This window comes from Dendrobates tinctorius, unplaced genomic scaffold (genome assembly GCF_039654945.1).
Source record: "Dendrobates tinctorius isolate UK_male_01 unplaced genomic scaffold, ASM3965494v1 ptg000062l, whole genome shotgun sequence".
NCBI classification, from domain to species: domain Eukaryota; kingdom Metazoa; phylum Chordata; class Amphibia; order Anura; family Dendrobatidae; genus Dendrobates; species Dendrobates tinctorius.
In genome coordinates this window covers 38,214,931-38,239,317 of record NW_027361730.1, presented here as the reverse complement: position 1 = coordinate 38,239,317, position 24,387 = coordinate 38,214,931, and the positions used below count along the sequence as shown (strand labels likewise).

Below are 24,387 nucleotides of genomic sequence, written 5' to 3'. Positions count from 1 at the left end.
GAGGAAAAGATTACAGAAGACAAGACCAGGTCAGGTGACACCTGTGACTCAGTGACTAATTAAAAAAGGCAGTTGGCGCCAGAACCTGTACCAGGACAGGTTTTTGTGGATGCTAGATGGGCTTACAGCCACCATCGCCACAGAAGGGTCCAAGATCAATCAGATGCAGGAGAAGGCCTGAACTGTGAGGAAATTTATAACCAGCACCAGTAGAAGTCCTTAACCAGAGCCAGTAGAAGTCCGTTAGCAGCGCCATTGGAAGACGGTAAGCAGCACCTGTGGAAGCCCATGACCAGATACAAACCAAGCTCGTGAGACGGCTGAAGCAGAGGGCAGTTCCTGTGCGCCGTTACTTCCACCACAGACTTACAGTACAGGGTGTGGGTTGGGGCTGTACTTCAAGGAATGGAGAAGGCCAATGCGAAGAGCACACTGTATACCTGGGGTCTCAATTTCGGCAGAGTAAATGGGCCGCACATAAAAAAAAATTTGAGCTGGGGGGCCCCATTCCTTTCAAACTTAATACACCTCGTACACATGTGGCTGCGCTTCGTACACACGTGGCTCTGCTCCGTACACCTACACACATCTCTGCTCCGTACACCTCGAACACACACGGCTCTGCTCCGTACACCTCGTACACACATCTCTGTTCCGTACACCTCGTACACACATGGCTCCGCTCCGTACACCTCGTACACACACGGCTCCGCTCCGTACACTTCGTACACACATCTCTGCGCCGTACACTTCGTACACACATCTCTGCTCCGTACACCTCGTACACACATGGCTCCGCTACATCCACCCTGTAGACCCCTCCTGACCCCACACATAAACTTACCTTCATCCAGCACCATGACAACAAGCACAGCAGCGTCCTGCATACACTGAGGCCCCTGATCATGTGACCCCTGACTTCTCCCCTCCTGTGACCTCATCCCAGGTCCTGTGCAGTGTGTGCACAAACAGAACAGTCAGCGCATGCTTCTGAATGCGCGCCTTCCCCCTGCCTCAGAAACAAAGAACGGGGGCACCTCCGAACTATTTAGGCTACTTTCACACTAGCGTCGTGTGACGTACGTCGCAATGCGCCGTTTTGGAGAAAAAACGCATCCTGCAAAGTTGCCCGCAGGATGCGTTTTTTCTCCATAGACTTGCATTAGCAACGCATTGCGATGTATGGCCACACGTCGCATCCATCGTGCGATGGATGCATCGTGTTTTGGCGGCCGCGACGCACACAAAAACATTACATGTAACATTTTTTGGGCGTCATGCCCCCTCCTCCCTGGACATTACAATGGGGCAGCGGTCCAAGCATCCATCACCATACATACAGCAGCAAGTATGAAATACTAGCGCATGGCGGAACAGCCATGCGCGCTTTTTATACCAATCGGGACCTTCCGGAAGTCTCCAAGGCTCCAGGAGGCGCCAATAGGATTAGACACAGGACCTGAGCATGTGACTCCCGAACTCCAATGGGAGCTCATCCCATGAGCATGCTCAGTGGAGGGAACAGAGGACTTAGCCTCTGGAGAGAGTTGCCGCAAGGCACTCTCCTCTGCAATCTCCTCTACCGCAGATGAAACGCAGGAGACTGCAGCATGTAAGGGTCTAGATTTCATCATAGGGAAGGAAGAAATCAGACTCCTAACACTTGCAGCCAGTTGACATGGATTAAAGTTGACTCAACCTCTGTCCTGTGTCCTTGTGTGTACCACATTGATCATGGAGAAAAGAAAGAAGACCAAAGAACTGTCTGAGGACTTGAGAAACCAAATTGTGAGGAAGCATGAGCAATCTCAAGGCTACAAGTCCATCTCCAAAGACCTGAATGTTCCTGAGTCTACCGTGCACAGTGTCATCAAGAAGTTTAAAGCCCATGGTACTGTGGCTAACCTCCCTAGATGTGGACGGAAAATAAAAATTGACAAGAGATTTCAACGCAAGATTGTGCGGATGTTGGATAAAGAACCTCAACTAACATCCAAACAAGTTCAAGCTGCCCTGCAGTCCGAGGGTACAACAGTGTCAACCCGTACTATCCATCGGCGTCTGAATGAAAAGGGACTGTATGGTAGGAGACCCAGGAAGACCCCACTTAAAAAAGCCAGGCTGGAGTTTGCCAAAACTTACCTGAAAAAGCTTAAAACGTTTTGGAAGAATGTTCTCTGGTCAGATGAGACAAAAGTAGAGCTTTTTGGGCAAAGGCATCAACATAGAGTTTACAGGAGAAAAAAAGAGGCAAAGAAAAAAACACGGTCCCTACAGTAAAACATGGCGGAGGTTCCCTGATGTTTTGGGGTTGCTTTGCTGCCTCTGGCACTGGACTGCTTGACCGTGTGCATGGCATTGTGAAGTCTGAAGACTACCAACAAATTTTGCAGCATAATGTAGGGCCCAGTGTGAGAAAGCTGGGTCTCCCTCAGAGGTCATGGGTCTTCCAGCAGGACAATGACCCAAAACACACTTCAAAAAGCACTAGAAAATGGTTTGAGAGAAAGCACTGGAGACTTCTAAGGTGGCCAGCAATGAGTCCAGACCTGAATCCCATAGAACACCTGTGGAGAGATCTAAAAATGGCAGTTTGTAGAAGGCACCCTTCAAATATCAGGGACCTGGAGCAGTTTGCCAAAGAAGAATGGTCTAAAATTCCAGCAGAGTATTGTAAGAAACTCATTGATGGTTACCGGAAGCGGTTGGCCGCAGTTATTTTGGCTAAAGGTTGTGCAACCAAGTATTAGGCTGAGGGTGCCAATACTTTTGTCTGGCCCATTTTTGGAGTTTTGTGTGAAATGATCAATGTTTTGCTTTTTGCTTCATTCTCTTTTGTGTTTTTTCATTGAAGACAAATTAAATGAAGATAATAATACCAAAGAATTTGTGTTTGCAATCATTTTCAGGAAGAAACTGAGTATTATCTGACAGAATTGCAGGGGTGTCAATACTTTTGGCCACAACTGTAGATGGCCTTGTAGGTCAGTATTAGTAATTTGAACTGGATACACTGAAGGAATGGAAGCCAGTGAAGAGAGTTGCAGAGGGGAGAAGCGGAGGAGTAGCGAGGAGAGAGATGAATTAAGGTCCCATTACACACAGCGATCTCTCCAGCGAGATCACTGTGTGACATCCAGCAGCGATCGCCCCCCCCCGCGGGGTATCGCTGATCGTGCTGGATCGTCCTGGCCCGTTTTTTCATCGCTGGTCTCCCGCTGGCCAGCGTGCATCGCTGCGTGTGGCAGCGGGAGCCAGCGATGAGCGACGCTGCACGCTAGTTACCAACGTAAACATCGGGTTTCTAAGGGGCGCGGGGCCCTTAGAAACCCGATGTTTACCCTAGATACCAGCGTGCACTGCAGGCAGGGCGGGAGGTGGAGGCAGAGCGGTGCACAAACCGGAGTAGCTCTGTTATCTGCTACTCCAGAATGTCAGACCGGAGTAGCAGATAGCAGAGCTACGCTGGTCTGTCTGTGCCGCTCTGCCTCCACCTCCCGCCCTGCCTGCAGTGCACGCTGGTATCTAGGGTAAACATTGGGCTTCTAAGGGCCCTGCAGCCCTTAGAAACCCAATGTTTACTTTGGTAACCAGCGTGCTCGCTGGTCCTGATCGCTGGAGGGGCTGTCTATGTGACAGCTCATCAGCGATCAGTTAATGTCCCAGCGATCCCATCCACGTCGGATCGTTGGTGGGATCGCTGGGACATCGTTATGTGTAACGGTACCCTTAGTCTGGCAGCAGAGTTAAGGATGGACTAGAAAGGTGCTTGGGTGTTAGCAGGGAGGCCACAGAAAAGGATGTTTCAGTAGTCGAGGTGGGAGATGATGAGTGCATGCACAAGCATTTTAATAGATTGAGGGTTGAGGAAAGGATGGATTCTGGAAATATTTTTGAGCTGGAGGCGACAGGAGGTGGAAAGGGCTTGGATTTGCAGTTTGAAGGACAGGGCAGAGTCAAGGGTTACTCCGGGGCAGCGGACTTCCGGTACGGGGGAAAGCGTGATGTCGTTAATTGTGATAGATAGGTCAGGTAGGGAAGATCTGTTAGATGGAGGAAAGATGATGAGTTCAGATTTGTCACATTGAGGTTGAGGAAGCGAGAGGAGAAGAAGGAGGGTATGGCTGATACACTCCAGGATTCTGGACAGCAGAGAGGTGACATCTGGGCCAGAGAGGTAGATTTTAGTGTCATCAGCATAAAGGTGGTACTGTAATCCATGGGACTTTATGAGTTGCCCCAGGCCAAGTGTAGAGATTGAGAAGAGTAGGTGTCCTAGAACAGAGCCTTGAGGACTAAAATAGAGAGAGGGTGGGATGAGGAGGTAGTGCGGGAGTGGGAGACGCTGAATGTGCAGTTGGAAAGGTATGAGGAGATCCAGAATAGGGCGGGGTCTTTGATGCCAAAGGAAGAGAGGATCTGTAGTAGGAGGCAGTGGTGAACTGTGTTGAAAGCAGAAGACAGGTCTAGAAGGAGAAGTATAGAGTATTGTCCGTTAGCTTTGGCTGTAAGTAGGTCGTTAGTAATTTTGGTCAGGGCTGTCTCAGTGGAGTGATGGGGGCGGAAACCAGATTGTAGATTGTCAAACAGCAAGTTAGAAGAGAGGTGGGAGGAAAGTTCAGCATGGACAATATGTGAGCACTGCAGGAAGTAACGACTGACAATACTAAGAAACCTGAATGTGAACATAGAAGACTAAATTCCATCTATGAAATATTTAGAGACCAACTGGTTGCAGGCCTAAGGCATATTTACCTGAGACAGGCTACTTTTTACTTCCTCATATTGCCCCAACAGGTCTTCTACTTGTCCCACTTTTCTAGGGAAAAACCAAGATAAGTCTACTTCTATCTGCTCCATTATATTACTCCCGTCTCTTACATTGAATTGGTGAGTGCCGCATCTATTATCTTAAACCCAATATGAGGAAGTGTTCGCTTGTCACAACTATGACTTTGGAGTTATGGAGGCTATCCAGCATGAGATCCGTGTGGGAAGTGTGGCCCCCATCCAGGGAAAATATTGTCAAATTCCTCCCACGATGTATTATGAAGTGAACGATCTGTTAGACCACATGTTGCAGAGAGGGGTGATACAAGAGAGTCAGAGCAGCCCCTGGGCTACATCCATCGTTTTGGTCCGGAAGAAGGAAAGGATTCTGAAGGTTCTATGTGGATTATCGGCGGTTGAACACCAGCATAGGCCGAGCCTCCTACCCTTTGCTATGGATATAAGAATTTCTGTCAGCATTGTGAAAAGCTAAATGCTTCTCCTCCCTTGATTTAGCCAGTGACTGTTGGAAGATCCCCATGGCCGAGCAAGACCAGCTGAAGATAGCTTTTATCCTCAATACAGGACTATTCAAGTTAAATCGGATCAGTAGTGGCAGTCGTCACCTGACCCAAGAACAGACAGCCGAGTCAGCGGCCCAAGCTATCTGCTGAGACTTCATCCGAGTCTATGGGTACCTGAAGAGGATTCTCTCAGATCAAGGGGCCTTCTTCCAGGCAAAACTCATGAATGAACTACATTGAGTCTACGGCATTGAGAAGTCTAGAAAAACGCCCTACTACCCTCAGGGAAACGGAGCCTGCGAACTCTTCAGGAAGACGTTGCTACAAATGTTGAGGTCGTCGAAAGATGATCGGAAAATGAAGTGGCCTGAGTTTGTTCCGGAGCTGGTGTGGGTGTACAACAACCGAGCTCATGCCACAATCTAGTACACACCCTACATGTTGCTGTTTGGTCGTACCGGTTGTGAAATAACCAAGGTAGAGCTGGACCCAGAGGAGGATATTACCAGGATGAGCATGACCACCTGGGTGGTGAACATCGACATTGACTGCAGATACTGAGTCGGCTCATCGAACAAAAATTCCAGGAGATGAGCCATCCAGAAGTGACCCTGGCAGGCACTACTACAACCTGGATACCGAGTGCAGGCATAAACAAAACATCCCAGGGACAAATTGGACTATAGGTGGAAGACAACACCTCCCCAGGTTACCAGAACGGTACACCCTGAGAATCCGGTGTACAAGGTTCAACCAGAGGAGGAAGAGTGGGCTCCAGGAAGAGTGCTACACCTTAAATTGCTTCGTCCCTGTGTCTCTGTGGGGGGGGTGCCCGAACCTCTGAAATAGCAGAGGAACCTGGCAGTAAGGAGACCTTCAGAGGACGTAGATGAATGGTGGGTGATATCCGCAGAGCCTAGAGAGACATTACCATTCCCTCAGACTGACAAAGAGCATAGGCCATAGGCTAGAGGCTGAGACTGCGAGAGAAAAGTCAAAAGGGGCAAGTGCTTTCAAAAGAGTAAGTCAGGAAGAGCCGCGTAGAACTGAGCATGCCAACGCTCGTGTACCACAGATAGGGTACGCAGAATATAAATTCATTGTACGTATTGTACAAAAGGCACAGGAGTGCACCTGGATACTAGCTAAATAAAATGGGAATGGTTGGTGATATCAACTTCCTGTTTGTGGCACATTAGTATATGGGAATGTTTTTTTTTATTTATTTATTTTTTTTCAGGACAACAAGGAATTCTTTTGGATTAGCAGAATAATAAAATTGGTCAAAAATCTTTGTGTGATTACTTCATTAAAAGAATTTGCAATTAATGTGTGTGTCTTTTTTAACCCTTTACTACTATAGGATTAATAATGGAAAGGTGTCTTATTAACACCTCTCCATTATTAACCTGGCTTAATGTCACCTTTCAATAGCAAGGTGACATTAACCCATTATTATTATTAACCCATGAGCCACCGCTAAAGGCAATGGGAATAGAGAGGCTAAGTACCAGAAAAGGCGCATCTTATAGATGCGCCTTATCAGGGGTGGCTGGGGGCACATTTTTTTAGCCAGGGTGGGCCAAAAACAATGGTCCCTCACTAGGCTATTAATATCTGCCCTCACTCACTGGCTTTCCCTCTCTGGCAAAGAAATTACCGCGGGAGCTCACACAATTTTTTTCTACAAATTTACCCGTTAATTTAACACCTACACGTCCAAAATTTTACACACATACCCTAATCTAATTATTATTTAAAGACATATAAAAGACTAAATTAAATGAAATGGTTTACTGTATGTAAACCATGTGTCATTTCATGTCGGGTTTTGTAATGATTTTACAGAAGCCGGCAATTGATTTAGTGGCTATTATGCTATGTAGAACTCTATGAAATATATATATATATATGTGTGTGTGTGTCTCAATGACCTGTATATATATATATACACTGCTCACAAAAATTAAGGGAACGCTTAAACGGAATATAACTCCAAGTGAATCAAACTTCTGTGAAATCAAACTGTCCCCCGTCACACACAGCGAGATCGCTGCTGAGTCACAAGTTTTGTGACGCAACAGCGATCTCACTAGCGATCGTGCTGTGTGTGACACTTATCAGTGACCGGCCCCCCTGCCGGATATCGCTGTTCGTCCTCGAAAGCCCTGGACATTTTTCTGATCGTTGATCTCCCGCTGGCCAGCACGCATCGCTGCGTGTGGCAGGCGGGAGACCAGCGATCAGCAAGCTGGTATCCAAGGTAAACCGTGGGTTTCTAAGCGCCGCGCGGCGCTTAGAAACCTGCTATGTACCATAGATACCAGCGCGCTGGTGCAGAGAGCTGGTAACCAAGGTAAACAGCGGGTTTCTAAGTGCCGTGCAGCGCTTAGAAACCCACAGTTTACCTTGGATACCAGCTCCCTGCACCAGCACGCTGGTATCTAAGGTACACACCGGGTAACTAAGCGACGTGCACGCTTGTTACCTGCGTCGTCGCTGTCCAGTTCGCTGCTGAGATCTGCCTGTTTGGCAGCTCACCAGCGATCATATAGCAACACACCAGCTATCCTGACAAGGTCATATCGTTGTTGGTATCGCTGGTGCGTCGCTATGTGTGACGGGGGCCTTAGGAAGCAACACTGATTGACAATCAATTTCACATGCTGTTGTGCAAATGGAATAGACAACAGATGGAAATTATTGGCAATTATCAAGACAACCTCAATAAAGGAGTGGCACAGACGTTTTCGATGTTTCGTGTGAAGAATTTAGCAAATTCTGTTGTGAACCAGTTGTCAACAGAGTATACTGGTGATGGGTCACCCTGATAGTGATGTGAGGTGCATTCGTACCTGTTAGTACCCTCTGGGTCGCGCCAGCCGCTGTCATATTGCTTCGGTCTGACGTGCGATGTGTCAGCAAGGTGATTCACGTTGGTTACCTGGTGAGGGGCAAGGTAGTCATTAGCAGAGTTGTTTTGCTCCATGTTTTCGTGTTTGTATCTGTCCTGGAGCTGAGCCTCGTGATGACTCTCGCTTGCTTCACTGGAGATGTCCTGATCTTGTTTTGGTACTGGTTCAGGGTTATTGTTTGGATCAGGAAGTTCATTAACGTACTGAGATGTGCGTTGTGGTGAATCTTGCAGTGGAAACTCCAGACTCGGCAGACTTTCGTCTATGCAGCTCAGGGTTTTGCACAGCTTCTAGCGATCCTGCCTCAGCGGCAGCAGCTTCCCTTTTTGCTGATAGGCTTTCTAAGGTGGCATCCACGCGTGCCTTCTCCAACTGCGACCTTCTCTCTTGATCGACTCTCTCATCTATTCGTGCTTTCTCTAATTTAAGTTGCATTTCTTGGTCAGCAAAGCTTGCTCGCATTTTGGCGGCTTCAGCATTTGCGCGGGCAATGGTGACCGCGTTGCTGATGGATGTTGTCTTTGAGGAGACGGAATTAACAGATTTTGTCCTATGTGACTTGTGGGACATGGTGTCTTGGGGATGCTTGGCTGTACAGAGATTGCTGTAGCTGTATTCATTCTCTTTGTAGTCGGTGACTTGAATCCCACTAGCTGGATGGTTGCTGTTTCACTGTTCTGTCCTCCCTAAATGAAGCAGACTCATTGCAGATATACAGACAGCTAAACCGCTGTACTGGGGTCCAATAAGGAGACTGTGGTTGAGTCTGTGCTTTTATTGAACGTGATGGTATATTGATGCGGTGAAACTGTAAACAATCATAATACATACAATCAGTGCAGGGTACAGCAGAAATACATATTATACATGTCATACATATTGCATGAAGGTTACAAGCTAGAACTGACCAGGGATACAACTGACTATGCTAGGCTAACATTAAGACAAAAATTACCTATAGAAAGCATAAGTACATATCGGCAATGCAATCGCAAGGGGACAGCAATGGATGAACTCCTTCTTGGATACAAGCTGAAGGAAAATGGAGGGAGATGGAGGCAGAGCTACCATAATGCATTGCAAAAAGAAGGGAGGAGATTGAGACACAGGTAAAAAACAGAATAGGACGTGAACATGACTCTGGCCGCTAGAGGGAGCCAAAACACTGCAGACGAATAAAGATTGTTAAAACTCCTGAATATACAAATTTCCTATATGAAAATACAAAATTATGCAAGCAAACAATCAGATAACAATTAGATGTCAGAGACAGAACACCCCACCTCCATAATTGTCCTCTCCCAAACCTCCATCATTGTCATCTCACCACTAACATCATTGTCCTCTCCCCCACCTCCTCCATTATCCTCTCCCCTACCTCCATCATTGTCGTCTCTCCACTCCCTTCTTTGTCCTCTCTCCATCTCCTTTGTTTTTCTCTCCTCCACCATTGTCCTCTCCCCCACTTTGATCATTATCTTCTCCACCATCCCCATCATTGTTCTCCCACATCACCTCTGATTTCCCACTCCCCAGTGTTCAATTTGTCTGAAGGCGGGGACAGTGATGCCAGTACTGATTGGGCGTCGTTGTCATATGTCATGTGTCACAACAGCTGCACGGGAGCACTGGGGAGAGTGAGTGCCGACAGCATGGGAATAGCGCCAGCACAGAAGGTGAGTATAGGTTTTTTTTATTTTATCAAGGCCAATCATGGGGTATAAGAAGAAGTTGTCCAAGTAGTGGACACCTTCTTTAAACTCAATGGCCCCCCTGTCGGCGGCTATGCCTTAGACCACGTTCACTGATGAGATTTTTACCTATCTTTAAGGCCTCTTTCACACATCCAGAAAAACTGGTACCGAAGATATCCGTGTGTGTACTATGTGTGGCATACAAGTGGCAACCGTGTGCCGCATCAGTACAACATGGACGGCCGCCGGAGAAGAAGCGCTACTGTAAGCACTGTTCCCCGGCGGCTGGTGCTGAAGCTGGCTGTCATCATTCTCCCCTGCTCTGCCGGCAGAGGAGAATGATGAGCGTTATATTAAAGTCCGAACGACAGCAGGTGAGTGCTGTGGAATATCCTGATCATCTGCACCTACTGTCACTGTTATTAGTGACAGCAGGTGTCAGATAATGGGGGTAAGAGTCCCAAAAGCCCCCACCTGTTGTTGTTCGGACTTTAAGATAATGCTCATCATTCTCTGCTTGCCGACAGAGCAGGGGAGAATGATGACAGCCGGCTTCAGCACCAGCCGCAGGGGGAACAGTGCTTAATTCTTCCCCGGTGCCGATGCGTGTCACACGGAGGACATCAATGTGTTCTCCATGTGCACGTGTGCGGGATGTTTTGCCATCCGTGTTGAAGGCAAAAAACGGAGATGTCAGCGTGTTTTGCCCACAGACACATGGTCCGTGGAAACACACTGATATGTGCACGTCATGTGAGTACGTGTCTCCGTGTGAAAACTGTCACCACACGTACCGGAGACATGGACTTGTGAAAGAGGCCTAAGCCAAAACCAGGAGTGGGCGAAAAATGCAGAAGTGGTGATGTGTTTCTATTAGGCTATGTTCACACTCGCGTTTTTTTTATGCTAATTTTCAGTTGTGTTTTACAGTACCAGCAAAGCCTATGAGATTTCAGAAATCACATGCACACACATTGGTGTTTTTTGTCATCAGTATTTTGTGCTTTGTTGCGTTTCTTGGACACAGAGCAGGTCACTTCTTTCAGCATTTTTCACCCATTGAATAGAAAAAAATGCACCAAAAATGCAGCAAAAACGCCCAGTGTGAATTTAGCCCTCTGGTTGCCCACTTCTGGGTTTGGCTTACAAATACTGATGGACCAAAATGTTGACTTTATCCCGTTTTTCAGAGATTCAGATGGAAGCCCTGACATGTGAATGTGGTGAAAAATGGTCCAGTTTTTCCTCTTATGTAAAATATATAATAAAAAAATGTCATTTAATTGAGACTTTAAATGAATTTTTTTTTGCCTCTTTCACACCTGACACCTCAGCAGAAACCACAGTGAGCAGCAATGGCTGCACAGGGCGCACAGTCCTCTAAGAATAAGGGGCACAGACCCCAGCGCCGCCCTCAGCTCCTCCCACCCGATGTAGCAGCCGCGGCCTGGAGCGCGGGAGGCAGGTGCAGGCAATCAGTGCACTTGGCGGGGATATAAGGGACCGGCGCCCGCGCACACGCCGGTGCATAAAGGAAACGTCACAGCGTGCATCAACAGGCTGCGGACAACCGGCGAGGACCAAACTAATAAGTGTGAAGAAGCTCCACCCGCGGGGAGGCTGCACAGTGCAATGGCTTTTCCACTGGTAAGGGCTGCGGTGCGGGCTCCTGTGCGGAGGCCTCAGGCTGCAGTAAAGTGGCGGCGAGGGAAGCTGATACTGTTGCCTTCTCCTTATACTTTGCAGCCAAATGTAATGCATAGTCTTGTATTGCAGTAATGGCCTGCAGTGTATGTAGGGGGGCTGCAAGCAATGGCCAGGCACTGGCTGGAGGTAACGCGCTGCTCGGCGCTGAGCGCAGATCCGCCTGGTCCAGGGTTCCACAGGCCACGCCCACAGACCAGAGTGGCGGGAAGGCGGCTGGCAGTGAGCGCGCAGTGTCTGCTGCTGCCGCCCGTGCAGTGGCGCTGACTAGCTCTGCACCGAGGACAGTAGTACGCACGGCTGCGCGTCTCTGCGCTAGCTGTGGCTCTGCTGTGTTCTGTCTGGCACCTTGCCTTCGTTATATCACAGCTGGGGCACTGGTGCTCGCATCTGCCTAAAGTGGCGACTGGTAATGGGCATTGGCTATTAAGCGTAGTTTGAAGCTTTTGCATGCTGGCAATTAGGTGGGGCATCACCAGTGTAGGGGGCTCTGCTTGTAGCAACTCCAAGCAGGATGTGCTGCCCCTGACAGCCCACATGCAGGTCACCTCAGGGGCCTCTCTGCCCCTGACAGCCCACATGCAGGTCACCTCAGGGGCATCTCTGCACTTGACAGTGCCAGTGGGTGCCTGGCTTTTTTTAATTTGTCTATTTGCACAACTCTGGAATGGTGCTACTAATTCAAGTTCCTGCACTTTTGTACTAACCAGCTGCCCTCTTCATGTGTTATCAGCTCTGTTCAGTTTCCATCGGTCTGTGATCTCGCTCCAGTGTCTGGGTGAACTGAAAGTCACAACTCAGTGCAAGTAGGCCCCGACACACGGCAATCTCGCTAGCGAGATCGCTTATTATGTGATGCCACAGTGATCTCGCCAGCGAGATCGCTATGTGTGACGGGGATCAGCGAACCAGAGTTAGGCCCTCAGACTTAGGAACCGCAGCAGAATATGCAGTGTGTTCACACCCTAAATGTCACAAGTGGGGCAACCCTTCTAATATGTCCTTGCATTTAAAGGGCACAGAAGCCTGTTGGCTTTTACAAATCTCATTAGACACTGTTCTTTGATCAGCCTTTTGGTTTCCTTAAGGCTTCTTTCACACATCCGGCTTTGTGTCTCCGGCGCCGTGTGGCAAAAAGCCGTAGGGGCGGATCCGGGATGTGCCGGAGACACCAGATGCCTGTTTGGCCGGATACGGTGGAGCCCATATTTAAAAGCAGCGTGAGACTGTCTCCGCATGCGCTGTCAAACGTTGCAGCGAACGTTTTTTGCAGACGCCAGACGGCTACTTTTTGCCGTATCTGGCAAAACCCGAATGCGCCGCATACCCGTGCGGCGACAATACAACTCTATGGGACAAAACTGGATCCGGTTGTTCCAAATTTCACCGCATCGTGCCGGATTCAAAAAGCCGGATGTGTGAAAGCAGCCTTAGCTACACCAATGTTTTGCAGGAAGCTATAGTGCTCATTTTTCATGTATACTTTTCAGTGGTGAGAAATCTGAATTTTTTTATTTTTTTTTTCTGCATCTGACATTTTCTGAGACCTATATCTTCAACTTTCAGTATGTGGTGCTGATGGCTTATAATTTTGTTCCCTGAAATGACATTTTTGTAGATACAATTTTAGCTAAGATAAGATGTTTTTGATTACCTCATTGCAATGTTACAGTGGCAAAAAAACCCTTTATTACTGATCAGCAGGGCTGTGGAGTCCATAAGCCAAACCTCTAACCCCACAGCACTGGTCACTACTGAGCATGTGCATAAAGTGCAGCACAGATTCATCTCAGCTGACTCCACAGCACTGGTCACTACTGAGCATGTGCATAAAGTGCAGCACAGGTTCATCTCAACCAGAAGCCAAGATCCTTAGATCATGAACAGACATTTCATAATGTTCCCAAATTCTGAAACATTCACAGGACTGAATTGCTGTATCCCAATTTATTATATTGTCTTTGTTTCTTTTATACTGACTCTTCAGCGCTGCTGATTGGTTTAATTTTTATTTTTGATATAACTTCTACAAACTCTGTTATAAACACACTTTGTATTTAAACTGTTTTTTATATTGTGGCAAAAGGATGTGATTGTTTTATTATGTTAAATGCTCACTTGCTGTATTAGCCCCCCCCCCCCCCCTTAAGGGACTTGAAGCTGGAATTATCTGATCGCTTGTACTACACATAGCAGTACTGAGGCACAGCTATGTATAGAGAACTATCCATCAGAAATGAAAGCAGCACACCATGGAGTCTTCAAATTTAGTGATGTTTATTAGCCCATCCGGCTATGTGCCCATACAGTGCGATGTTTCGGTCCAAAAGGGGTATGGACCTTTCTCAAGCTTGCACCCACTTTTTTCATCCCTTTTTTTTTTTTTTTTTTTTTTGTGCTGCTTTTTCATTTTTTTTCATATGTATAGAGAAAATCACAATTTAGTATAACCACCAGCTGAACACTGGCTCTACCAAAATTTGTAATTGCAAGTATGGAGATCTTCAGCAGACCTTGTCATAATAATCATCAGCGACCCTCTACCGTGTAATGGGCATGTGGTATGACTTGCTCTTCTGGTGCTTGTTGAATGCTGCTGTTGAAAGCACATGATGGTGTATAAAATCTGCCAAGAAAGATGCGTCCTTGGCGTGCAAGCCAGAATATGATGTAACACTATGCCATATCAGTATAGGATTAATCCACAAAGTGGCACATCTTTCAATAAGAAACCTTTGCATGCTACAAGAAGCACACCCATCAATTCTTTACCCTCAATATATTGCAGTCATCATTACATGGCACTAACAGCTCATTTTCTCTTCTACCCAGTTAATTATTTTCTGTTTGGTCTGATGTGTGAATAGACTGGATGACTCCTCCAAAGCTGTGTAGAAACAGGAAAGTCTCTTCCTGCATGTGTCAATCACTCCAGAAGTCCCTGGCCAGGGGAGGAACAGCTAGGTCAGGAGTTGAAGAGGGACAGGGAAAAGACTTCTGTTTCTACATAAAGCTTAGGAAAGATTCAGCTTGTCTGTTTTTGATCACATGATGTCATAGACCTACAGGTATGTACTCAGTGCTACATATTACTGCAATATATTAAAGGTAAAAACTGTTTTTGTTTTTTCAGCTCTTATCAATCTTTTATTTTTTTTAACCCCTTCACGACCAATGACGCCACATAGGCGTCATGAAACCTGGTTCAAATCTGACCAGTGACGCCTATGTGGCGTCATGACTTCAAAGCCCCCCTGCGGGTCGGGTGACCGGGGTCACTGAAAGGTCACCCGACCCGCAGATACAGGGGGCTTTGTAATTCACCACAGGGGGCGTGGCTTCGCCCCCACGTGGCTACGATCGCTCTGATTGGCTGTTAAAAGTGAAACAGCCAATCAGAGCGATAGTAATATTTCATCAATGAAAATTGATGAAATATTACAATCCAGCCATGTCCGACGCTGCTGTAGCATCGGACATGGCTGGAGACACCAATTCCACCCCCCCCCACCGGCAATCGCCCCCCCGCAACTGAATGACAGCGGCGATCTGCCGCCGCTGTCGTCATCTGCCCCCCTCCCATTCCCTCTGCTCCCCGCCAGCCTCCGATCCCCCCCCGGTACCTCCGGTGTCCCCCCGTCCCTCCCGGTGTCCCTCGGGTCCGGATGATGGGCGCCGCCATCTTTGAAAATGGCGGGCGCATGCGCAGTGCGCCCGCCCGAATCTGCCGACTGCAGATTCCATTCTTTCATTTTGATCACTCTCACAGTGATCAAAATGAAAGAAAAAGTAAATAAACCCCCCGATTATCACCCCCATAGGTAGGCAGAACTAATAAAATAAAGATAATAATTTTATTTTATTTTTTCCGTTAGGGTTATGAAAAGAGGGTTAGGGTTATGAAAAGAGGGTTAGGGTTATGAAAAGAGGGTTAGGGTTATGAGAAGAGGGTTAGGGTTATGAGAAGAGGGTTAGGGTTATGAAAAGAGGGTTAGGGTTATGAAAAGAGGGTTAGGGTTATGAAAAGAGGGTTAGGGTTATGAAAAGAGGGTTAGGGTTATGAAAAGAGGGTTAGGGTTATGAAAAGAGGGTTAGGGTTATGAAAAGAGGGTTAGGGTTATGAAAAGAGGGTTAGGGTTATGAAAAGAGGGTTAGGGTTATGAAAAGAGGGTTAGGGTTATGAAAAGAGGGTTAGGGTTATGAAAAGAGGGTTAGGGTTATGAAAAGAGGGTTAGGGTTATGAAAAGAGGGTTAGGGTTATGAAAAGAGGGTTAGGGTTATGAAAAGAGGGTTAGGGTTATGAAAAGAGGGTTAGGGTTATGAAAAGAGGGTTAGGGTTATGAAAAGAGGGTTAGGGTTATGAAAAGAGGGTTAGGGTTATGAAAAGAGGGTTAGGGTTATGAAAAGAGGGTTAGGGTTATGAAAAGAGGGTTAGGGTTATGAAAAGAGGGTTAGGGTTATGAAAAGAGGGTTAGGGTTATGAAAAGAGGGTTAGGGTTATGAAAAGAGGGTTAGGGTTATGAAAAGAGGGTTAGGGTTATGAAAAGAGGGTTAGGGTTATGAAAAGAGGGTTAGGGTTATGAAAAGAGGGTTAGGGTTATGAAAAGAGGGTTAGGGTTATGAAAAGAGGGTTAGGGTTATGAAAAGAGGGTTAGGGTTATGAAAAGAGGGTTAGGGTTATGAAAAGAGGGTTAGGGTTATGAAAAGAGGGTTAGGGTTATGAAAAGAGGGTTAGGGTTATGAAAAGAGGGTTAGGGTTATGAAAAGAGGGTTAGGGTTATGGTTAGGGGTGTGTTGGGGTTAGGGCTGGAGTTAGAATTGAGGGGTTTCCACTGTTTAGGCACATCAGGGGGTCACCAAACGCGACATGGTGCAACCATTGATTCCAGCCAATTTTGCGTTCAAAAAGTTAAACGGTGCTTCCTCCCTTCCAAGCCCCGACGTGTGCCCAAACAGTGGTTTACCCCAACATATGGGGTATCAGCGTACTCAGGAAAAATTGCACAACAACTTTGGAGGTCTAATTTCTCCTGGTACCCTTGGGGAAAATAAAAAATTGGGGGCTAAAAAAATATTTTTGTGTAAAAAAAAAAAAAAAAAAAAAAAAAAAAAAAAAAAAAAAAAAAAAATTTTTAATTTTCACGTCTCTGCGTTATAAACTTCTGTGAAGCACTTGGGGGTCCAAAGTGCTCACCAGGCATCTAGATAAGTTACTTGGGAGGTCTAGTTTCCAAAATGGGGTCACTTGTGGGGGGTTTCTATTGTTTAGGCACATCAGGGGCTCTGCAAACGTAATGACGACCGCAGACCATTCCATCAAAGTCTGCATTTCAAAACGCCACTACTTCCATTCCGAGCCCTTGCGTGTGCCCAAACAATAGTTCCCCCCCCCCCCCCCCCATATATGGGGCACCAGCGTACTCAGGACAAACTGTACAACAACTTTTGGGGTCCAATTTATCCTGCTACCCTTGTGAAAAAAAAAATTGCTGGCTAAAAATCATTTTTTTGGGGGGAAAAAAAAATATTTTTTATTTTCACGTCTCTGCGTTATAAACTTCTGTGAAGCACTTGGGGGTTCAAGGTGCTTACCACACATCTAGATAAGTTCCTTAGGGGGTCTAGTTTCCAAAATGGGGTCACTTGTGGGGGGGTTCCACAGTTTAGGTACATCAGGGGTTCTGCAAATGTAACATGATGCCCGCAGACCATTCCATCAAAGTCAGCATTTCATAATGTCACTACTTCCCTTCCGAGCCCCGACGTGTAACCAAACAGTGGTCATCCCCCACATATGGGGTATCAGCGTACTCAGGACAAACTGGACAACAACTTTTGGGGTCCAATTTATCCTGCTACCCTTGTGAAAAAAAAAATTGCTAGCTAAAAATCATTTTTTTTGAGGAAAAAAAAATATTATTTTATTTTCACTGCTCTGCGTTATAAACTTCTGTGAAGCACTTGGGGGTTCAAGGTGCTCACCACACATCTAGATAAGTTCCTTGGGGGGTCTAGTCTCCAAAATGGGGTCACTTGTGGGGGGGTTCCACAGTTTAGGTACATCAGGGGCTCTGCAAATGTAACATGACACCCGCAGACCATTCCATCAGTCAGCATTTCAAAATGTCACTACTTCCCTTCCGAGCCCCGACGTGTGCCCAAACAGTGGTTCCCCCCCACATGTGGGGTACCAGCGTACTCAGGACAAACTGGACAACAAATTTTGGGGTCTAATTTATCCTGGTACCCTTGTGAAAATAAAAAATTGCGCACTAAAATATAATTTTTTGAGGGAAAAATTTTTTTTTTTTATTTTCACGGCTCTGCGTCATAAACTTTTGTGAAGCACTTGAGGGTTCAAGGTGCTCACTACACATCTAGATAAGTTCCTTAGGGGGTCTAGTTTCCAAAATGGGGTCATTTGTGGGGGAGCTCCAATGTTTAGGCACACAGGGGCTCTCCAAACACAACATGGTGTCCGCTAACGATTGGAAGTAATTTGCATTTCAAAAAGTCAAATGGCGCTCCTTCCCTTCTGAGCCCTGCCGTGTGCCCAAACAGTGGTTCCCCCCCACATATGGGGTACCAGCGTACTCAGGACAAACTGGACAACAAGATTTGTGGTCCAATTTCTCCTGTTAGCCTTGTGAAAATTAAAAATAGTGTGCTAAAAATCATTTTTGAGGAAAAAATATTATTTTTTATTTTCACTGCTCTGTGTTATAAACTTTTGTGAAGCACTTGGGGGTTCAAAGTGCTCCCTACACGTCTAGATAAGTTCCTTAGGGGGTCTAGTTTCCAAAATGGGGTCACTTGTGGGGGAGCTCCAATGTTTAGGTGCACAGGGGCTCTCCAAATGCGACATGGTGTCCGATAACGATTGGAGCTAACTTTCCATTCAAAAAGTCAAATGGTGCTCCTTGCCTTCCGGGCCATGCCGTGCACCCAAACAGTGGTTTATGACCACATATGAGGTATCTGTGCACTCAGGAGAAATTGCTCAACAAATTTTAGGATCCATTTTATCCTGTTGCCCATGTGAAAATGAAAAAACTGAGGCTAAAAGAAAATTTTTGTGAAAAAAAAAGTTTTTGTTTTTTTTACAGATCAATTTGTGAAGTACCTGGGGGTTCAAAGTGATCACTATGCATCTAGATAAGTTCCTTGGGGGGTATAGTTTCCAAAATGGGGTCACTTGTGGAGGAGCTCCAATGTTTATGCACACAGGGGCTCTCCAAACACGACATGGCAACCGCTAAATATTCCAGCATATTTTCCATTCAAAAAGTCAAATGGCGCTCCTTCCCTTCTGAGCCGTGCCGTGCGCCCAAACAGTGGTTTATGACCACATATGAGGTATCGTTGTACTCCGGAGAAATTGCCCAACAAATTTTAGCATCCATTTTATCCTGTTTCCCATGTGAAAATGAAAAAATTGATGCTAAAAGAAAATTTTTGTTGGAAAAATTAAAATGTCCATTTTTTCTTTCCACATTGCTTTAGTTCCTGTGAAACACCTGAAGGGTTAATAATCTTCTTGAATGTAGTTTTGAGTAGCTTGAGGGGTGCAGTTTTTAGAATGGTGTAACTTTTGGGTATTTTCTGCCATATAGACCCCTCAAAGTGACTTCAAATGTGAGGTGGTCCCTAAAAAAATGGTTTTGTAAATTTTATTGTAAAAATGAGAAATCGCTGGTCAACTTTTAACCCTTATAACTTCCTAACAAAAAAATATTTTGTTTCCAAAATTGTGCTGATGTAAAGTAGACATATGGGAAATGTTATTTATTAACTATTTTGTGTCACATAACTCTCTGGTTTAACAGAATAAAAATTCAAAATTTTCTAAATTTTCACCAAATTTCTGATTTTTTGACAAATAAACGCAAAAATTATCAACCTGAATTTACCACTAACATGAAGCCCAATATGTCACGAAAAAACAATCTCAGAATCGCTAGGATCCGTTGAAGCGTTCCTGAGTTATTACCTCATAAAGGGACACTGGTCAGAATTGCAAAAAATGGCCTGGTCATTAAGGTCAAAATAGGCGTGGTCATGAAGGGGTTGTCTGCTAGGATAACCTCCATCTAAATGTTTGGCCCTGATAAAATAAATTTATGCTCTCTACTCATGTCAGTGCTGCTCTTGTGTGGTTGTTGTAACATGTGACACCAGCACCCAAACAGCACTGGCGTTACTGTCCCCACCTTTGCACAAATTAAACATAAAGAGGAAGTCCAGGCTGCAGCTGACTTTGTGTGCATCTTCACAGTTCAGTGGACACGTGGATTCACATGCATTCAATAGTCGGCAGCGCTTTGGATGCAGCAAACATACCCTGCATCCAAAGCGCTGCCAGTTACTGATCATCTGTACATACCCTTAGTCGTAAATACAGTATAACCGTATAGGAATTGCATAACATGATGGTCATTGCTGTTTATGGAGGCTATAGAGCTGTGCTTCTTAAACAGCTGGTTCAGCTGTATCTGTGCTGTACAGTATCTTAGTGTGAAGACTCTGCTTACAATTCTTTCCTTTAGATTACATGCCATTAACCTTTTTGCACTCTATAACGAGCTGGGTGTTTCCCAAACCTATAGTACTAGCAACTAATATAGTGCAAAAACGAATGACCATAACATCTGTCCACAAAGAATTTGTATTGGAGCTTGAAGTGCATGCAGACCCTGCCCAGTCATGGAGATGAAGCATGAGGTTTCTCAATGAGGGAGGTGCTTTGTGCAGGCATTGATGCCACTAGTTGCTCCTCTCCTCATGCTGGCATTGGATTCATCTGCAGCAGCAATAGTGACTCAGTGAGACTAGAGGTAGGTCTGATTTACATTGATTGTCTGGCTTGCGGCAGTATTGCTATGATGCTTACAGGGGTCGACCACTAACATGATGCCAACCTAGTTTCTAACAATATCTGAAATGTAAGGGTGAAGCTTATTTGTAATGCTTGCAGTGATTTTAATCTGCAGTGATGCTGCTTTTGGAAATTACTCTGCCTTTTTCCAGTTTGTGCTGTATCATGGCATTGCAATATGCTGAATAATCTGCTTTGTGATCCTATTTTAGCAACTTGTTTTCATATACTCTGCATTAGTACACCAAAGCCACTTTTTTATTAAATATTCTATTGTACACTACACTGTAATGCAAGAATACTAAAATCGCATTGCTAAGTGGCTAATCTGCTGTTCTTGGCAACTTCTGAATTGCTTTATAATGTTATGGAAGATTTTTGTTGTACCTTATGGAGAAAATATATTTAAATTGGCATTTACTGTAGTCTTCCTACAGCTTGTTTTACTAGGAATCTGCATCTTCAGTCTTGGCCCAAAAGCAGCAGTTTAAAGTAAAATCTAAACTATCTTTAATGTTCTTTGACATGGTTTTCCATAAGTTCTGATTTACAAAGACTGTCTTTATAGGAGGGTTCTTGCCTAAAAGACCTATGAAGACACTTCTAGAGTTGTCTCTAGACTTGCATGTCTGTAGCTAAAGGGGATGTCCATATTTGAGGACAGGCACTGCATACCTGTGAATTCTCACAGCACATGCTTGGAGTGGTTGGTCATGTGACCAAGTATACAGCTTGCACACTTGCAGCTACATTCTGACTAGACTTGCTCATCCTCTATTTGTGTGTACTGAGCAAGGCTGTGCACATAGCTGGTGGGTGTGACTACATGTATGCAAATTACTCAACCACCAGCTTCGGGCAGTTTAGAATCCTGACGGCACTCATTGTACACACTGAGGACTTACAAGTCAGCAGTTGCATTGTCTGCAGACTGTAGCCCCCTGGCTTGGACAACCCCTAGAAATCCACCTGTAAACTCAGTTCCCTGTTCTTTTCACAAGATATCTTGTTCTTATTCCTTCACAAGTGAGAGAATTGCTTAACCCCTTTCTAATATTGGACGGAATAGTTCGTCCAATGGCAGCACCCATGCTCCAGCGGTGAGCCTGCATCAAAGCTGGGACATGTCAGTTGTCTTGAACAGCTGACATGAGCCTGCAATAGGTGCAGGTGGAATCACAATCCACCGTGCCTATTAACTAGTTAAGTGCTGCTGTCAATAAAACAATAAATACACATATTTGGTATTGCTTCACTCAGTAGCCCGATCTATGAATAAAAAAATTAACCTTGTTGCTAAACGGTGTAGCGGGAAACAAAATCAAAATGCCAGCATTACCTTTTTTGGTCGCTGTGACATTGCAATAACAGGTGATCAAAATGTATCTGCACAAAAATGCTATTAAAAACATCAGCTCAGCACACAAAATAAGCCCTCACCCAGCCCAAGATCACAAAAAATGGGGACGCTATGGGTCTGGGATAATGGTGGGTATTTTTTTTTTTTTTTTTTTTTTTCTTCACCACTTAGATAAAAAAGAACCTAGACATGTTTGGTGTTTATGAACTCTTAATGATGTGGAGAATCAGAACAGCAGGTCAGTTTTGGCATTTGGTGAACCTACCAAAGCCAAACAAAAGTGTGTGGTTACACAACTGAAAAAAAGCTCTGGTCATTAAGGAGTTAAAGGGAACCCATCAGGTTCCCTGTGCCCCAGGGCAGCCAGCAGTCATATCTAAAGCCCCCCTTCACACACAGCGATCACGCAATGGCGATCTCACGAGTGATATAGCTGTGTGACAGGTATCAGCGACCGCACCGTGCGCCCCCCCTTGCCGGGTTTCGCTGATCGGGCTTGCAAGCCCTGGACTTCTTTTTTTTTTTTTTTTTTTTTTTTTTTCCGCTGGTCTCCCGCTGGCCAGCACGCATCGCTGCATGTCGCAGGCAGGAGACCAGTGAGCTGGAGCGGTTATCCAAGGTAAACTGTGGGTAACTAAGTGCACGCATCACTTAGTTACCCGCTGTGTACCTTAGACACTGGCGTGCTGGCCGCACAGCACTTAGAAACCCACTGTTTACCTTGGATACCAGCTCCCTGCACCAGCACGCTAGTAACTAAGGTACACAGCGGGTAGCTAAGCGACGCGTGTGCTTGTTACCCACATCGTCTGTCCTGATCGCTGCTGAGATCTGCCTGTTTGGCAGCCTACCAGCGATCATGTAACACACCAGCAATCCTGACAAGGTCATATAGTTGTCAGGATCGCTGGTGTGTTGCTATGTGACGGGGGCTTAAATGCCTAACAGTCCCTTTATTACATTAAACAGATATTTATAAAAAGTACTTATAAAGTCAATTTATAACATGACTCTGATATCTTATGCCCACAGGGGTGTGATAACATGCTAAGTGGGCCAACTAGTATGGGGACACCGACACCCCATTGACTAGTCAGATGTGTGGAAGCGACTGTCATAAAGTGCTCCTGTGAATGGGAGTGAGCAAGATGCCTGCTGTACTACTGACTGGTTGACAGTATATTGGGGTGGGGGATACTACTAGTGAGTTAGCTGAGGCACATGATAAAATGGCTTAGAAAGTGGTAAGAATAGTCTGGACTGTCATTAATGTGAATAGTAGGGCTTGGATACTCCAAGTAACTTTGTTTCAGCATTGTGTATTCTTGGTATCTCTCCAGATCTGAAAGGATATTTAAACTTAGTCTTTCCACTGGGGGGAGAGACCTTGTTGGAGGTGAGGTTTTGAACAGTAAAGGGGGTTTTACACATAGCAATATCGCTCAAGCATCACCGATTTGGTGATGCTTTAGCGATATCGCTATGTGTGATACTTACCTCTGACCGGCTCCCCCGCTGTCCATTGCTGATCGCACAGCTCCATTTCTCATCTGCTTCCTGCTTGGCTTCCTGCTGGCGCTGACTAGCAATGTGGGCGGGAGGACATCAGGATCGCTGCATGTGAAAGGTAAGTAACGACCGCTGCGTCGCTGCTGCATCGCTGAGAGATCTTCAGGTGTGAAAGCTCACTAGCGATCATTTAGCGATGCACCAGCGATCCTGACCGGGTCATATCGCTGGTCGGGATCGCTGGTGCATCGCTAAATGTAAAAGGGCCTTAAGAATATACATCTGTTTATATACATTGTTCCCTAAAGCAATGTTAAGGTCAACTATTGAAATCCCATATTACTGGTTGGGGCTAAAAACTCTTGGTTAGTAACTTGGAACAAGTAGCTTGTGAAAATTGAGTTCTGTGGCATTTCCCATCTGGATTGCTGAAGTGAAGGCATTAAAACTAAAGCACTTGATATTCAGTTCTAGGCATAAGCAATAATAGGTTCTTGGGTCTGGCTTGATGCCCTTCAGGGCAGGAAAGTAACCTCTTTACCATGAGCTACATAGTTGGACCAAAGCTTGCTCTCCAGGGAGTCCCTCAGGAAATCTCAGTTCACACACTAAAAAGCTTTATAGGAATTGGTTGACAAAATGTAGGGGGACCCATTTGAATTAACCCCTTAACGATTGCCGATATGCCTTTTAACGGCGGCAGTTAAGGGTGCTTTAATAAGTGTCTGACTCTGGGGGCCACTATACAATCTGTCTTGTCTACTGGGGGTAGCCAAGATCCTGCAGAACATGATTTGGGTTTGTTTTTACGGTTTCCAGTCACATGATCGTGTTCACCTAATTAAAAGGCCTTTTCCATTCATTTTTGTCATCTAATGATCTAGCATACCAGAGGAGAGAGAGAAATTGGGTTCCCCAGCCCTCCACATTTTCCTAGAAGAAAATGGTGGGCACGTGCATAGTGCACCAGCCAAGTTCTGCCGGCCGGTACCTGGCAACAATGGATTTTTCCCATAGGGTCTGTCAAAGTGATCAA

The 24,387-nt window shown here is 45.7% G+C and overlaps 1 protein-coding gene across 1 annotated transcript in view; it reads left to right on the top strand.

The window, feature by feature from the left end:
- Window positions 1–11,403: 11,403 nt before the first annotated feature.
- CPEB1 (cytoplasmic polyadenylation element binding protein 1) overlaps window positions 11,404–24,387 on the top strand; it is a 112,582-nt gene continuing 99,598 nt past the window's right edge. Inside the window, exon 1 of the mRNA XM_073579563.1 lies at window positions 11,404–11,550. Within this exon, the coding sequence (XP_073435664.1) occupies window positions 11,536–11,550 (15 nt within the window). The 5' untranslated portion in view covers window positions 11,404–11,535. The remainder of the gene's footprint in view (window positions 11,551–24,387) is intronic.